The 17,792-nt window shown below is 40.9% G+C and overlaps 1 protein-coding gene across 1 annotated transcript; it reads left to right on the top strand.

The window, feature by feature from the left end:
• Positions 1-1,437: 1,437 nt before the first annotated feature.
• On the top strand, positions 1,438-13,507 carry LOC128456250 (eukaryotic translation initiation factor 4 gamma 3-like). Its single transcript, XM_053440345.1, has 23 exons — positions 1,438-1,446; positions 1,855-2,016; positions 2,318-2,473; positions 2,770-2,967; positions 3,672-3,818; positions 3,906-4,139; positions 4,709-4,813; positions 5,279-5,417; positions 5,870-6,009; positions 6,765-6,799; positions 7,100-7,203; positions 7,317-7,426; positions 7,546-7,718; positions 8,305-8,430; positions 8,555-8,636; positions 9,065-9,176; positions 9,826-10,036; positions 10,347-10,492; positions 10,957-11,179; positions 11,649-11,949; positions 12,356-12,485; positions 12,601-12,744; positions 13,274-13,507. The coding sequence occupies exons 1-23, from the start codon at positions 1,438-1,440 to the stop codon at positions 13,432-13,434; spliced, it is 3,348 nt and encodes a 1,115-aa protein (XP_053296320.1). The 3' UTR covers positions 13,435-13,507.
• Positions 13,508-17,792: the final 4,285 nt, after the last annotated feature.

The raw sequence follows: 17,792 nt of genomic DNA, 5'->3' as shown, positions 1-17,792 counted from the left end.
CAAAACTACAAAGTGCTATAAGTAAGTGCATTTTAAGTGCTACTAAATTGTTAGTTTCAAATTTTTATTCAAGGTATAGTCGGAAGAGGTAAGTTTTTAGTTTGCGGCAGATGTGTGAACTTTCTGGTGTCCGGATGTCGATGGGGACCTCATTCCACCATTTAGGAGCCAGGACAGCAAACAGTCGTGATTTTGACATGTGACCTGTCACGCCACACTCATCCCCCTCTTTTTGGTTACAGTTTAGATATGATTATAATCTGCACACACCGGTGTTGTAAACCGTTCTAATATTAAGTGTATAATTATGTCTTCAGAGAGAAGTGGAGAGACTTGATGTGGACTGTTATCAACAGCTCTGTGGGAGATTATCACCTTGAATATTACAGATGAGGTAGAAAGACATTTTATCTATTTGTACAATGTTTTATTTCTTTCAATACGTTTATCCAAAGCGTCTTACAATATGTGCATTTAACCATGAGGATACAAACCCAGAGCCCAGTACATCGGTTCTGTTTGAAAATCTGTGGTGCTTCCACCTGCTGAACACAGAATAAACTATAAGAACCAGATGGAACATACACAACACATAACATTATTTTACAGTGAGTTTCTTTTCATTAACATGGGAATTGACCCCTTCTTGGAGCCCGCCACTAGTGGCCACCCAGTGAACTGCAGCTTGTCCAAGATGCGCCTCGGCTTAAAGGCAGATTTTTCTTTGTCCATGATGCGCCTCGGCTTAAAGGAAGATTTTTCTTTGTCCTATAATGTCCTATGTTATTCCTTTGATGTTTATTTGTAGTCATTCCTTCTCTCCCTCATTGCTGGACATCTACTCACAAACCACAAGTTTGTTACAGAGTCACGACAGACGCATCATCTGGTAATTTACCCAACTGTAAGTTCCCTCCTGCTTCTCTTCTTCCACCATCATCATCAAAACCGTATCTTTTCCCAGTGTCAGAAGACAAAGATATAAGGGAATGTCTTTAGTTATTCAGTTATTGATGAGAATTATATTACGTTAATTATTGATATCATTTTTGTATCTAGCTCCCTGTACTATTTGCCAACTTTGGCTTTTGACTTTGCCCACTAAAGATCAAGGGCTAGGTGATATATCAGGAATTATCATGATAAATGACACAATTCATTTTTTTTTTGTAAGTTTATAGGCAGATATTTTTTCTCTCCAGAGTGATGCTCTCTGTTCTATAATGTGCTCTGTTATTCCTTTGACGTTTATTTGACATCATTCCTTCTCTCCCTCATTGCTGGACATCTCCTCACAACCCACCAGTTTGCTACAGTCACGACAGACGCATCATCTGGTAATTTACCCAACTGTAAGTTCCCTCCTGCTTCTCTTCTTCCACCATCATCATCATAACCATATCTTTTCCCAGTGTCAGAAGACAAAGATATAAGGGAATGTCGAATGTGAATGTAGTTATTCAATTATTGATGAGAATTATATTACGATAATTATTGATATGGTTTTTGTGCCTAGCTCCCTGTACTATTTGCTAAACTTTGGCTTTTGACTTTGTCCACTAAAGATCAAGGGCTAGGTGATATATCAGAAACCCAACAGATTGCTACTGAGACGTGACAGACACATCATCAGGTAATTATTCCCTGGTTATTCGTAAAACTTTTTGGAATTGTATATAATGTTATTTAATAGATGTCCATCTGAACTTTGACTTAAACATAAGAAGAATAGTCGTCTAAAAAACTGAACTTGTTTGTACTTTAGATCAAAGCATGGCAGCCTGCAGAAATGAGTCAGCTGTCTCTGGGATCGTTCTTAATGTCTTCTGTGTTTCTCTCCCATCTTACCTACAGTTTTTCCAGAGGACTCAGATACAGACTGCTAGGCCCACCATCCCGACAAACACGTCTTCCAAACAGCCTGTCTCACAGACTCCTCTAGCCGTCTACCCAACTAATCAGCCAATCATGAAGCCCATGGCACCCATGCCTTTCCCTTCCCTGCGGGCTGCACAGGTGAAAGAAACACACTGACCTGTTTACAGTTGATGGTTGCTCTCATTCAGGGGTAGGGGAACCTTTTTTTATATCAAGGGCCATTTCAATATTTAGAATCTCCTTCAAGGGCCATGCTAAATATTGATCACATATCACCCTAGCCTTTCTCTCTTTTTCTATCTATTTTCGACCCTTTTATTTTTGTATCTACCCATTCTTCCGACCTTGGTCTTCATTCTCTCTGGCTCCCCCCTGTCTTTTTCTTTAAAAGATATTGTCATGGTAATAATACTGTTTTTCCCTTTTTTCCTGTGTTAAGCTTAAAAACCTTGGGGCCCGGCGACCACCACCCAGGAAGATCATCATGGGCCTGTCTTTGCACGACGATGTTCAGCTGAAGAAATCAGAGAATGCCTGGAAACCAGGCATGAAGAGGGAAAGCCTCCCAGCGGAACCAGAGTCCAACAAAACACAGGTACAACCAAATATACACAATCTGAAATCCACAAAGCAGTGGGCATATATAGAAATTACATATACAGAATTTTCTGATAATAAATGTTAGTCTACGTGATTGAAGATTTTCAAAGTATTGGAAATTCCAGTAAAAATGTTGTTTAAATCTGTAAATATAGGAAATCATTGTGAGTATTTAATTTCCGTATTACTAGTAGCTTTACAACAGGAGTAGTTTTTCATGTGGAGTGAGAGATTGGTGTTTGTGATCGATGACCTCAGAGTTTAAGTACCTGTTATGACCTACTCCCTCAGGACCTGTTCAAGAAGGTCCGCAGCATCTTGAACAAGCTGACGCCGGAGAAGTTCAGCCAGCTGGTGAAGCAGGTCTGGGACCTGACCATCGACACTGAGGAGCGGCTCAAAGGAGTCATCGACCTGGTGTTTGAAAAGGCCATCGACGAGCCCAGCTTCTCGGTGGCCTACGGGAAAATGTGCCGCTGCCTCGCCACGGTAAGCTGGTCGCTTAGTTGAGCAGAGAAGTGTGTCGACTTTGGAACGAGAGAGTCTTGTGTTTGCAATGTAATTGTTTGAATTGGATTTGGAGAAGTACTTAAATATAGCTTTTTCGTAAACTGCCGCATTCATCAGATGCAAAAACACGATGGAGGAATTAAGTGTAATCTTTAAACCATCTATTGGAGGGGTGTGCACACTGTGTCTCAATATATAGTCAACAATTTGCTAAATGTTTATGCAGCAAATGGATCAATTGGTTCATATTCAGCTCTGCCTTGATGCAGAATAATGCTGTGAAAAGCAACACAATTCAGTACAATGTGATGATGAGGTTTTATTGTTTTGATGCCTCTAGAGTGTACACCAGACGACACTATTTATTAGGGAGTTTGAAAATCAGTCACAAATAATCCTTTAAAACACAATTTATTAAACGTGCATATCCTTAATTATAGACACTATTAACAAGAGTTCTAGAGAAACTATTACATTTTCTGTCTTCCATCATTTGATAACATAACCTTAAAAATATATCAGTCATTAAAATCTAAATAATCCAGATACGAAAATATTAATTTGCGAAATATAAAAAGAAATGTTAAACCGCTGAAAACTTTTTTCCCGGTTAGTTCATTACTTATTTTATTCTAATGCTTATGTTCTCTACTGAATTCATTCCACTTACTTTTCATGTGCAGCTCAAAGTGCCCATCACTGACGCTCCCAACAACACAGTGAACTTTCAAAAGCTGCTGCTAAGCCGCTGCCAGAAAGAATTTGAGAAAGACAAGGTGGATGATGTGGTGTTTGAGAGGAAGCAGAAGGAGCTGGACTCTGCTGCATCGGTAAGTGTGACACCGGATCTTTACCAAAACAACATTTAGTTTCTGTTTCAACTCTGTTCAAGAGGTTTGTTTCCTTGGTCCCATTAGACGGAGCGTGACCGACTTCAGGTAGAGCTGCAGGAGGCCAAGGACATTGCCCGGCGGCGATCCATCAGCAACATAAAGTTCATTGGTGAACTGTTCAAGCTAAAGATGCTAACAGAGGCCATCATGCATGACTGCGTGGTGAAGCTGCTGGGGAACCACGACGAAGCTTCCCTGGAGTGTCTCTGCAGGCTGCTCACCACCATCGGCAAGGACTTTGATTTAGTGGAGGCCAAGGTGAGCTGGTGGTTGTACATTTTACATAAATCTTAAATTTCTTTTATTACGGTCTTAGAAAGGTCTGAGGGGCTACAGATTGAAAACTTTGAATATAATCTACAGGATAATATGCGGCTGGTTTCCCTTTCAAATTAAATATTAAGAGAAATGCATTGTTTGCAGGGATGAAGATGTGATGAGAACTTTTTGTCAGCAGTGTTTTTGACATTAGGGCAGCCAAAGATCAGTTCATGTCTCTGCTTTCATCCCACTAAGATGTTTTCTTCTGGAAATGTCAAATAAGTGATTTAGAAGGTGATTCTGATTTACAATCCCACAGCAGCTGCTTACAAGTAGGTTGTGGTCGTTTCCTCAGCACGGAAGCTTTACGGCTTTTACGGCTGTTGATGAAATGTTCCGGTTTCATCTCAGGCGGTCAGGACTGTTCCAAGTGATAAACTGGACAATTGGTCAACTCTGAAAATAATAGTATCTGCAACCTGCTGTCTGGTAGATTGAATGGAGACATGCTGAACATGACTTTCGTGTCTCAAATTAACCGTCTCTCTCCCTCTGTGTCTCACCAGCCTCGGATGGATCACTATTTTAAGCAGATGGAAAAAATCATCAGAGAGGGGAAGACGTCTTCACGCACAAGGTTCATGTTGCAGGATACCATAGACCTAAGATTGGTGAGTGGGTCTTTGTGATTTGTCTTTCATTTGCACAATTGTAAAGAGTCCAAGAATCAAATTCTTAACCGTAAGATGGATTTTACCAGAGAGATTTATTTCATCGATCTCTCTGATGACCAGGAACATGATACTATATTTTCTGGTCCTATTCTGTTTAATGAATATCTACACTGCTGTTGTTAAGGAGATCTGATGCTTTTTAGAAGGACTGATATAGATAGATACATAGATAATGGCGAAGAAATGTAAGAAAATTCCATAGAAACAACGAACAGGGAAAAATGGTTGAAACCTGAGGAATACGTGATAACTATTGATCTTTAATGAATTCATCAGTGTGTCCCCAGTCATTAGAATATTCCTCTGTGATTGAAGCTGAGCTAAGACATCTGTTTAACACTACAGAATCTGTCTGATTCAGGTTTGAAGTCATTGTTGTTCTGTACATTTGTTTTTCTTCAGCACAAATGGGTGTCAAGAAGAGCCAACCAGGGTCCAAAGACAATTGATCAGATCCACAAGGAGGCAAAGCTTGAAGAGGAAGAGGAGCAGAGAAAAGTGCAGCAGCAACTGTACTTCAAGGACACCAGGAGACGGCCAGGTCAGGCCTGCAGTCTAAATCCTCTTTAAGGTTTAGAATTACATTGGCACAGCTATAGTAACTCAGGACGACAGGCTGTAGACTTCCTGTCCCTATAGCCTGCAGAGATGCTATTGTGCCCAACAGCAGACAGAAAGCCCCCTAGCTCCCTCCCATCTGCTAGCTGACCTATAATATTTCATCCTGTAACGCAGCATGCCACTAAAACAGTCAGAAATGTCACTCTGTCTGCCACTTTCACAGCTGTTTGACTCCACTGTTTTTCCTGTGAACTTATCTTAAACCTGTATTTCCCTGTTTGTTTCTTGTTTTTTTGTGTGGGTGTGTCTCCACAGATCCAAGGGAGCAGAGGGAGCAGAGAGAGCAGAGACAGCAGAGAGAGCAGAGACAGCAGAGAGAGCAGAGAGAGCAGAGACAGCAGAGGGATCAGAGGGATCAGAGAGAGCAGAGAGAGCAGAGGGAGCAGAGGGATCAGAGGGAGCAGAGGGAGCAGAGAGATCCGCAAGTACAGGGAGAGGAGACCTGGAAAACTGTGCCCATGAGGAAGAATGGCAGGACCATCGACCCCAACAAGATCCCAAAGATCTCCAAGGTGAGACGAGCTTTCCGAGGCTTCGACACAGATCTTACCATTTTACCTTTTTCTTACCTTCTACTGTGAGGTTTGTACAAATGCACTGCTACAGGAGACATGAAGCTGCTATTTACTTTCTGTCCCTCATAGTTGATTTGCTCATATCTCTACATTGGAATCACAAAAACAATGACAAACAATTACCATGTGTTAACTGGTCGTGTTCCATGGAAACTTAAGCCGTTGTCAGGCGTGACCTCCGGGTAAAATCTGGAGAATTGGCTACAGACTTTAAACATTTAAATAACTTAACTAATTTTGATTTAATGATAGTTTGATCTGAGAGATTTGAAATTTGAATTTGAATTAAAGCTGGAACCTAAAGCAGAGTCAGGACTTGTTAAGTTTCTCTTGTATAATCAGAAATATGTAATATTTTATGATTCATACAGACATTGGTAAACAAGTTTCTTAGATTTTCTACTTATTACTGATAAAAGACTCATAACAGGGGCATTTGTGTCGATTTGTTCCTGCTTCTTCCTCACGCCCACGATTTCACGCCCTCAACTCAGAGTAAATCAATTCAACAATATACATAATGATTTGTATAATGAGTTTAATAATGTAAAACAATTTCAAAACAAGAGAAGCTGAATATAGTATATTTTGTGAAATCAGCAGTGACCTCTGAGTAGAAACTGATCACAGACAACGTGAAAAGTTGTAAGGCTCATTTTTTTGTGCCTGATGGTCTGTTTCTCTTTCTGCAGATGGACGAGAAGATCCAGCTGGGCCCTCACGGAAGGTATGAGATGACAACACTGTCTGATTTGAAAGATCCTGTTGGTGTTAGGTTTCTCTGAAACATGAGGAGAGTGTCTCTGTGATCCTGATATTTATCTTTCCTGCTATCAGGATATTTATAACTCTGATTAACTAGTTTCCATTGACTTAAAAAAGAAATCAGTTTTGTTATTAGGGTTTTGTTTCCTCTCTGTTTAGGGCAGTGATAATAATTTGTAGTAGTTTCCAAATTGGTTAGAAAGCTTTATGTTCATTTACATTGACATCCTTCCTGACTCTTTGTTTATCCGTTCCCCACCAGTCGTAGCCGTACACAAAAAAAGTGCAGCAACAAGCCGCTGATCTCTGCACCGAAAGTCACTGAGGTCGAATCTGAGCCAGAGCGCAGCAGAGTCCGAGAGCCTGGTGAGACACACGTTGCTGCCCAACACCGGAGTGACAGGACAATAACACTGACACATTCACTCTGTGCCATTAATCACACTGTTGTGACTCTGGTTGTTTATTTGCATCGACAGTGAAACCTGAGCCTGTTCGGACGAGAGAGAAACCTGCTCGGTCTGAGGAGGAGATCGAGAGGAAGTGCAAGTCCATCATCGACGAGTTCCTGCACCTTAAAGATTTCAAGGTGCTGAGATCCACTCAACTGATAACTGATTTTTTTTCTTTTCGATTTCATAGAATAAACCTTCTTAAAGGGAAGAATTAAAGTATAAGTCTTGAACATGCGTCTTTGTTTTGTTGCAGGAGGCTGTCCAGTGTGTGGTGGAGCTTGATCTGGGCTCTCAGTCGCACATCTTCATACGCGTGGGGGTGGAGTCGACTCTGGAGCGCAGTCAGATCACACGGGACCACTTGGGCCAGCTCTTCTTCCAGCTGGCGCAGAAGGGAATCCTGCCCAAACCCCAGTTCTACAAAGGGTCAGTTCCCCTGCTCAGTTCTACTTAGGGTTGCAAAATTCCGGGAATATTAAAAGTTGGAAACTTTCCATAGGAATAAACGGGAATATACGGGAATATACAGGAATAAACTGGACATTGTGTGGCTAATTTATACTAACTGTATTTACCTTGTCATATACAGACATAAATATAAACATTTTGTTTTGTCATAGGCTGATTTGAGCCCTGAGGAAACTTTGGGCACTTGACTATTTGCTTCTGCATCTTTGTGTCATTCTTAACAGAGGTCTTTGCACAGTATTTGCAAATGTACACAGCCTTTGCTTCTACATTGGCTGGGGTGAAATAAAACGATTTATTTGATGTTGTCCAGCCATTTATCTTCCTGCTAATTATTTTTCAAAACCTGTCGATACCAGAATAAGCGAGAATGACCGTCAATTTTCAGTGGTTTTTGGTTTTCTAAAAGACCATGTTGTCGTTCATTTATTTATTTGGGGAACATGTAAACATTTTCTGCTTCTTAACTTACTGAATTTATATTGACTATGTTTTTCGGAGCGGCTCTTTTTCCTAACCACAACGTCCTTGTTTCTTTTCCCAGGTTTGCAGACACGCTGGAGCAAGCGGACGACATGGCCATCGACGTTCCCCACATCTGGCTGTACCTGGCTGAGCTGCTCAGCCCTGTGCTGAAGGAGGGGGGCTTCTCTATGAGAGAGCTCTTTAGGTACGAGACCACAAACGTGTTGACTGTGATGAACTCTGCTCTAAACTAAGCTGTGTATGAAGTAAAGATCTGCTCAGACTTTTAAGATTTATTTAAATTTCTGTCATGTTCTGTTTGTTCACAGTGAATTAAGCAAACATTTGCTTCCTGTGGGAAGAGCTGGGATCTTGATCTCTGAAATACTGCTCATACTATGCAAACAAATGGTAAGAAACACTTCAGTCTGTTCTTCACTCTTTTTTCCTGTTACCTGTTCTCATTATGAAGCAGGTGGATTATAACCAGTGACTCAGCTGTAGATATAATTTAAATACACATAGATTATTGACTTGTATACAATCTATATTGAAATATTTTTACTGTTACACTGCACTGGAGTTCACTGTAGCATTTTTTTTTGTATTATTCATTCAGTGTTATTATTGTGATTCTGCTATAATTATTATAAACCAGTTAAATGAAAAATCTCACTGAAATCAACTAGGCTGATTTGATCTTTTGATTTGAAGCAAATATTTTCTAATTTATTAAGTAAGTTTATGAATGAAATATTTCTCCCTGCTGTAAATTAGACGTAATAGAAAAGACATTTCAGAGCATAGGTTTGTGACGTTGTCCCGTCTCGTGTCCACAGGGCCATCGTACTGTGGCTTCTCTGTGGGAAGAATCAGGCCTCAACTGGACTGACCTTCTGCCGGAGAAAGAGGATGTCCAGGCTTTCATCTCACAACAGGTCAGTGATGAAGGTCAACACTCATCAAGACTCAAGAAATATCAATGGAGGGAAACCCTCTGTTACCATCTATCAGCTGTTTGAAGACTTTTTAACTAATTGAGACAAATAAGAACTTTCTAATGTTTTTTGTATTGTTTCCACGCCGTCCTTCTCTTCTATACTTCCTCACCATATCAATGTTGTCTCCACTCGAACAGAAACTCCAGTTTCTTCAGCCACAGAGTCCGAGTGTCTCAGAGCACAAACCTGAGCCAGAGGGCAGCAGTGTCCGAGAGCCTGGTGAGACGCACTTCACTGTCCAACACCGGACAGACAGGACGATAATACTGACACATTCACTCTCTGCCATTAATCACACTGTTGTGACTGTGGTTGTTTATTTCTCATGTTAAAGGAGATATGACCAGTCAAAGTCAGATTACCCCTAAATAATTATCTTGGAAAGCCCATATCTCCATTAATTAAGATCTGTGATATGACAAATTTCAGTTCCATGTGTTTCTCATGTGACCAAATCAGCACATTCAATTTAATTAAGATCTGTAACTGTTTGGCCAATTTCACATTACTTATATGTGAAGAACTGTTAAGTGTAAATATTACCTTTTGCTGATTGAATTCTGAAGACATGTATTCATCTGTACTTTTCCTTCTTCCAGATGATGCGCCAAACATGCAGGCTTTGAACAGCCTTGCAGAGTCAGAGACTGAGCTGGAGACAGCCGCTGTTGAGCCTTCTCTCATGCCCCCCGCTTCACTACAGGCCCAAGCCTCTAGTCCTGCTTACAGAGAGGCCTCCTCTGAAACTTTACCTGCTGACACCACTCCTCAACAGAACCCAGACATCGAAGCCAGGACAACTCTGGGAAGGTATGAGATGACAACGCTGTCTGATTTGAAAGATCCTGTTGGTGTTAGGTTTCTCTGAAACATGAGGAGAGTGTCTGTGATTCTGATATTTATCTCTCCTGCTAGCAGGATATTTATAACTCTGATTAACTAGTTTCCATTGACCTAAAAAATCTGTTTTGTTATTAGGGTTTTATTTCGCTTCTGTTTAAGTCACTGATAATAATTTGTAGTATTTTACAAATTGGTTGAAAAGCTTGATATTCAGAGTTTCTCATTTACATTGACATCCTTCCTGACTCTTTGTTTATTCGTCCCCCACCACTCGTAGCCGTACAGGCAGGAAGCGCAGGAAGAACAGAAAGCGCAGCGCAAAGCCGCTGAGCTCTGCACCGTCTCAGCCTGATCTGTACACCAGGGGAAGCAGCTCAAAGGAGCTGCTGGAGAGTCCAACCCCGGAGGAGCCGCCAAGAGACAGCGAGCCAGAGGGAGCCGTGCCTAGGAGACCGAACGTCTCAGAGCACAAACCTGAGCCAGAGGGCAGCAGTGTCCGAGAGCCTGGTGAGACGCACGTCACTGTCCAACACCGGACAGACAGGACGATAATACTGACACATTCACTCTCTGCCATTAATCACACTGTTGTGACTGTGGTTGTTTATTTCTCATGTTAAAGGAGATATGACCAGTCAAAGTCCGATTACCCCTAAATAATCATCTTGGAAAGCCCATATCTCCATTAATTAAGATCTGTGATATGACAAATTTCAGTTCCATGTGTTTCTCATGTGACCAAATCAGCACATTCAATTTAATTAAGATCTGTAACTGTTTGGCCCATTTCACATTACTTATATGTGAAGAACTGTTATGTGTAAATATTACCTTTTGCTGATTGAATTCTGAAGACATGTATTCATCTGTACTTTTCCTTCTTCCAGAGGATGCGCCAAACCGGCAGGCCAACCCACCTGAAGCGGCCAACTCAAGTGAGCGTCCCTCAGCCAAGGAACCAGCTTCTTCTCACTTGTCCTCAGTCGAGGAGCTGAAACCCTCTTTGGTGCCACCTCAGACTCTGAACACAGACAAGCCTCTCTTAGACGCCCCTGGAACTCTGGCTGCCTTGTCTGGAGCAGCCCCCACGGCTTTGAACAGCCTTGCAGAGTCAGAGACTGAGCTGGAGACAGCCGCCGTTGAGCCTTCTCTCATGCCCCCTGCTGCACTCCAGCCCCAAGCCTCTAGTCCTGCTTACAGAGAGGCCTCCTCTGAAACTTTGCCTTCTGACACCACTCCTCAACAGAACCCAGACGTCGAAGCCAGGACAACTCTGGGAAGGTATGAGATGACAACGCTGTCTGATTTGAAAGATCCTGTTGGTGTTAGGTTTCTCTGAAGCATGAGGAGAGTGTCTGTGATTCTGATATTTATCTCTCCTGCTAGCAGGATATTTATAACTCTGATTAACTAGTTTCCATTGACTTAAAAAATCTTTTGTTTATTTCGCTTCTGTTTAGGTCACTGATAATAATTTGTAGTATTTTCCAAATTGGTTGAAAAGCTTGATATTCAGAGTTTCTCATTTACACTGACATCCTTCCTGACTCTTCGTTTATTGGTCCCCCATCACTCGTAGCCGTACAGGCAGGAAGCGCAGGAAGAACAGAAAGCGCAGCGCAAAGCCGCTCAGCTCTGCACCGTCTCAGCCTGATCTGTACACCAGGGGAAGCAGCTCAAAGGAGCCAACCCCGGAGGAGCCGCCAAGAGACAGCGAGCCAGAGGGAGCTGTGCCTAGGAGACCGAATGTCTCAGAGCACAAACCTGAGCCAGAGGGCAGCAGTGTCTCTAGTCCTGTTTACAGAGAGGCCGCCTCTGAAACTTTGCCTTCTGACACCACTCCTCAACAGGACCAAGACTTCGAAGCCAAATGTGTGAAGGTACGAAAAGTGAAATCAACCAGTCTCTGCGAGTTAGTAGTAAAAATCCTGAAGGGCAGACAGAGTGGGGCTAAGTTACACCTTGTTGTAAAGTAACTGAATATAATTATATTTCGGACCTTGAAGCTAATGTTGGTCCACGACTGTTGGTAAGATCTCATCAATACAATTCCTGGATCCACCTGTGCTCCAAAATGTTAGGTTTCCTCCCTGGGTCCACAAATATTCATGGGAATCATTTCAGTAGCTTTTGATGAATCCTGCTGACAAACTGACTAAACAAATGAAAACATAAGCTCCAGTTCTAGACCAGAAATACGTTAGTTACACATCTACATACTTTGAACTCTGTGTTTACTGCTCTTCAGTGTCATCACTTCTGAGCTGATTCTTGTGAATTTGACAGACGCTGTGTTTTTACTCCTCCTCCTCCTCTGATCTCTCTGTTTCTCAGGAGAACCTGACTGAATCTCACCTGAGCTCGTCTCCCTACCTGAGGGCGTTGATGACGGCTGTGTGTAAGGCAGCAGTGAAAAGTAAGCTCTCCACCAGCCGGAGCAAAGACTCCTCTGCTCAAATCGCACCGCTGATTACAATATTTATTCTCTGCCGAGCGTATGAATTTAATCTGCCTCCTTCTTCACTGTGCAGATAACACCAACTGTCGAGTGCACACGGCCCTCATTCAAAAGAGATTACCTGTATTGCTCCAGTACCGGAACTCAGAGAGTGAGCGACAGCTGCATGCTCTTCAGGAACTTCAGTCGCTGATCGTCGCCCTCGATCATCCTCCAAGTAAGTTCTGCATCAGAGTTCACTCCAAATGAAACTCACAGATCATCCCTTTTCTTTGTTTCTTAAGAATAAACTGTGTAACAAGTTCTCAGTTGTGATCCAACCAGTGGAACAGTTCAATCTCACTACAAGGTCCATTTAGTAGCTTTTCTGGAGCTTTAGTTCTTGTCACATGATTCTCATCAGCAGAAGAACTTCGCCTTGTTATATGGAATTGGAGATTTTCATATTTCCGTCTATTTTTTAAGGACATTTGAAAAGTTTGGATTAAAACTTTGAATCTCAAATTTTTTCTCCACTGACATTATCTTGATTCGTTCATTTGAGAAACATCACTCAAAATAACTTTTGCTAAACACAATGCCGTCTTCAGTTATTTCTAATACATCAATTTTTGGTTTCTTATCTAGATACAAATCCCATTACTTGAATTGATAACATTAGGAATTGGTCTCACCTCACGGAAAAATGAGATTTATTTCAATTTCGTCACAGCTGAAACGATGACTGACATGTATTTGTTCTCCAGACCTCCTCAAGATATTCTTCGAGTGTATGTACGACGAGAACGCATTCTGCAAGTCGGGGACCAGAAAAGACCCGGCCAATCAGCTGGATAAGGGCGTGGCCCTGAAGACCGTCACAGCCTTCTTCACATGGCTGCAGGAGGCGGAGTCGGAAGACAATTGACGAGTTTGGATTCCAAACTTTTGCAACGTTCCGCACTTTTTAATTTATTAATAATAAAAGGTAGTTAAAAATGCTCGTTCTCATGATTAGTTCTTTCCATGTTTTGGTGCTTAAAGGGCATACGACTCAGTGTGTGTGTGTGTGTCTGTGTGTGATGAACTGAGACAGTTGTGTTGTGTTGGAAGTTGCCATAGCATCGTCAGATGACCTGTGTGATCAGACCAGGAGGAGCAGCTGAGCGATGAGCTGCCGGCTCCTCAGGATCAACGACACAGGTTCCACTCGTTTGGTCTGTTTAGTCATCGCAGCCCAAACAATCAAACAGCACCGTGTCGTTGAAAGTGTCTCAGCAGCTTGTCGCCTCATATATTTCTTATTTGTACCATCTTTTGTATGTGTGTATCTAGATTGTGTGTTTATGAAGCCATGACATGTTTGAGTGTTGCCCGTCATAATGTGGTCACGTGACCACCAGGTCGCCCAAAACACACCCACTGTGAACATGGATACCGGAGACGTATTGGTTAACTGATGATTCAATTTATTGGCAATTATTTAGGTAATGTCTAAGCAATAATCTTGCACTGTTAAATATGACTGTATATAATTGTTTCACAGGTATTTTCAAGAACTGAAGATTAGACACAAAACCCTGAAATATTCACTTTACAGTTAAATACGACAAAAGTGGTAAAAGGCTGAAATATGAAAATATTGTACAAATGTTTTATATTATCACTGTTGCTTTTTCTCAGTGAAGGTTAAAGGCTCATGTTTCAGGATATGAGTTCTCTGTTCAGTGTGTGTGTGTTCTTAAGGGGTTTGTTTTTTTTACTCTTGAAACAAGTGACTTATGTTGGCAGATACAAAACGGTTGTCTACCACTGCTGATCACAAGAAGTTGTTTTGTTGTGTCATCATTAGACAGAGGTAACCAGATGTTTGTTCCACTTTATTTCCCATGAAGGTTTTCTTTTATCGGTTTTTACTGGAGTTGTAAGTCTATATTCACAGTTTATTAAGTTCAATATGTTGGTCTACCCATGGCTGGATTACCAACTGAGCAAAGTGGGAAACTAACACAAGGATCCCAAAAGCCAAAGGTTTTCCCTCCATGGCATCACTACATAATTTAATTCATTGAAGGTTTCTTTCCAGTTTGCACCAGTGAAGAAGAATATCATCTATGTAGGATCTTCCATTAACCATTTAATGGTGATATGTTTTTAAACTAGTTTTAAGACTAATATTGTTTCAGTTAATGTTTGTGTTGATTTTATTTTATCAAATTGCTTCAATTGTTTCTCTGTGACAAGAAGTTAAGCACTCACGGAACCTCAGGCACAGTTGTATTAGTAACCAGCCAGTTTCAGTTAGTTATAGTTAGTTAGTTAAATAATTTAAACTTGTCAACAAGCTGTCAAAAAACAAAATCCAAGAAAACTGAGAAACCAGCAAATAATCAGATTGAAGAAACAACGGATTCTTTCCTTTTAACAAAGACCTTTATTCACTGATCATTGTCTACGAATTGATTCATCATCTAATCAGGGAGCTGGTTGGTTTCTGTGTGTCTGAGGAAATCAGTTAATGATTCTTCTATTGTAACAGATGAGGCCTCTCAGACTTCACCAAGGTAAATTAGCTTGTATAGTTTTGGTGAAGAACTCCAGCTCACATGAGTCTTAGCAGACAGGCATCCTATATAAATGTATCAGAGGTAGATAGTTTCAGGGTTCAAAGGTTTTCATTATCTTCATATTCAATTACAATGAACCTGAAGGATGCTTCTCTCTCCAAGATATCTACAGTGCCTTGCATAAGTATTCACCCCCTTTGGACTTTTCTACATTTTAACGACCAATTGCATTCACAAGTCACATTTGCAAGTCACATAATTAGTAAATAGGGTCCACCTGTCTGCAATTTAATCTCAGTATAAATACACCTGTTCTGTGACGGACTCAGAGTTTGTTGGAGATCATTACTGAACAAACAGCATCATGAAGACCAAGGAGCTCACCAAACAGGTCAGGGATAAAGTTGTGGAGAAATATAAAGCAGGGTTAGATTATAAAAAAATATCCAGTGCTTTGAACATCTCTCTGAGCACCATAAAATCCATCATAAGAAAATGGAAAGAATATGGCACAACCGCAAACCTACCAAGAGGAGGCCGTCCACCCAAACTGAAGAGTTGGACAAGGAGAAAATGAATCAGAGAAGCAACCAGGAGGCCCATGGTTACTCTGGAGGAGTTGCAGAGATCCACAGCTGAGGTGGGAGAATCTGTCCACAGGACAACTATTAGTTGTCTACTCCACAAATCTGGCCTTTATGGAAGAGTGGCAAGAAGAAAGCCATTGTTGAAAGGGATCCATCACAAATCCCGTTTGGAGTTTGCCAGAAGCCATGTGGGAGACACAGCAAACATATGGAAGAAGGTGCTCTGGTCAGATGAGACCAAAATTGAACTTTTTGGCCTCAATGCAAAACGCTATGTGTGGCGAAAACCCAACACTGCCCATCACCCTGAGCACACCATCCCAACAGTGAAACATGGTGGTGGTAGCATCATGCTGTGGGGATGCTTTTCTTCAGCAGGTACAGGGAAACTGGTCAGAATAGAGGGAAAGATGGATGGAGCCAAATACAGGGAAATCCTTGAAGAAAATCTGATGCAGTCTGCAAAAGACTTGAGACTGGGGCGGAGGTTCATCTTCCAGCAGGACAATGACCCTAAACATACAGCCAGAGCTACAAAGGAATGGTTTGGATTAAAGAATGTTAATGTCTTAAAATGGCCCAGTCAAAGCCCAGACCTCAATCCAATAGAGAATCTATAGCAAGACTTGAAGATTGCGGTTCACAGACGGTCTCCATCCAATCTGACTGAGCTTCATCTTTTTTGCCAAGAAGAATGGACAAACCTTTCCATCTCTAGATGTGCAAAGCTGGTAGAGACATACCCCAAAAGACTTGCAGCTCTAATTGCAGCTGTAATTGCAGCGAAAGGGGGTTCTACCAAGTATTGACACAGGGGGGTGAATACTTATGCACCCAACAGATGTCAACTTTTTTGTTCTCATTATTGTTTGTGTCACAATAAAATTTATTTTGCACCTCCAAAGTACTATGCATGTTTTGTTGATCAAATGGGAAAAAGTTTATTTAAGTCTATTGAATTCCAGTTAGTAACAGTACATAATGGGAAAAAGTCCAAGGGGGGTGAATACTTATGCAAGGCACTGTATATATACATGTAAAGATGTATAGAAATATTATTAAAAAAAATTCATATTCATACATGTTTTGTAATTATGATATGGCTATATTTCATTAGATTTGTTTTAATTATTTTAAACCTAGGTTTTAATAGTTCAATTAATATATTTTTATAAAATTTCACATTTTTAGATTTTTATTTTCTATTAAAATATATACCTATATTTTTTATTAATTAGATGGTTAATTTTTTTATTAGATTCAATTGTATTATTAGATTTGTTTAATTATTTTAAACCTAGGTTTTAATAGTTCAATTAATATATTTTTATAAAATTTCACATTTTTAGATTTTTATTTTCTTTTAAAATATATACCTATATTTTTTATTAATTAGATGATTAATTTTTTTATTAGATTCAATTGTATTATTAGTCTCCATTTTTTTTAAGTTTCAATATCTATAAATGAAATAAAATATAAACAAACATAAATACAATCATAGCAGCCCACAAATCCAAGATCAGATTATTCTTTAGACGCATTTGTTCCAGAAATGAGGAATAACTTAAAACCAAGATGACATTTGTCGAATCAGTTAATCGACACAAAGCTGCACATAGAATAAGATTCCTCGTATATGTATCTATATGTTTAATCAGGTGGTTTAAATAAGCATCTGTTGAATGACACATACACTGTGAGTTGAATTAAAAACGCATAAATATCAGTATTATATTGAACATGGCTCCTCACACTTGCACCATGTTTTTGAATACATTTTAAACTTTGGAGGGGAAACAGCGCCCCCCGGCGGCCGGCCGGCGCCACGACTATGGGACACCTGGTCGTAATGGGGCGGGGCCGCTAAGCAGGAATCTAAATAAAACATCGTGCAGGATTCAAACTACAAACTCTTTCACTTTTCTTCCGACTCTTGAGGTGAGTTCGTCCCGCGGTGTCGTTCGTTGTTCGCCGGGCTCATAGATACACGGAGCCGGTACCGGAGAACACGCAGGGGCCGCTGGGTGTCCGCTCCTCTCTCCCCCCCCCCCCCACCCCCCTACTCCGGGCAAAGTGAAATAAATTTTATCTTTTATCCGTTTGGCTAATGCTAACGCTGGAGTCCTTGT

The sequence above is a fragment of the Pleuronectes platessa genome, chromosome 14, assembly GCF_947347685.1.
Source record: "Pleuronectes platessa chromosome 14, fPlePla1.1, whole genome shotgun sequence".
In the NCBI taxonomy this organism is placed as follows: domain Eukaryota; kingdom Metazoa; phylum Chordata; class Actinopteri; order Pleuronectiformes; family Pleuronectidae; genus Pleuronectes; species Pleuronectes platessa.
Note: the sequence above shows the minus strand (reverse complement) of the source record. Positions and strands in the feature narration are given on the sequence as shown.

What these genes read in the sequence shown, in the direction of transcription:
- LOC128456250 (XM_053440345.1), top strand. An exon ending in ATACCATAGACCTAAGATTG is followed by an intron (nt 4,814 to 5,278) that starts GTGAGTGGGTCT and finishes GTTTTTCTTCAG; the next exon opens with CACAAATGGGTGTCAAGAAG. An exon ending in AAACCCCAGTTCTACAAAGG is followed by an intron (nt 7,719 to 8,304) that starts GTCAGTTCCCCT and finishes TTCTTTTCCCAG; the next exon opens with GTTTGCAGACACGCTGGAGC.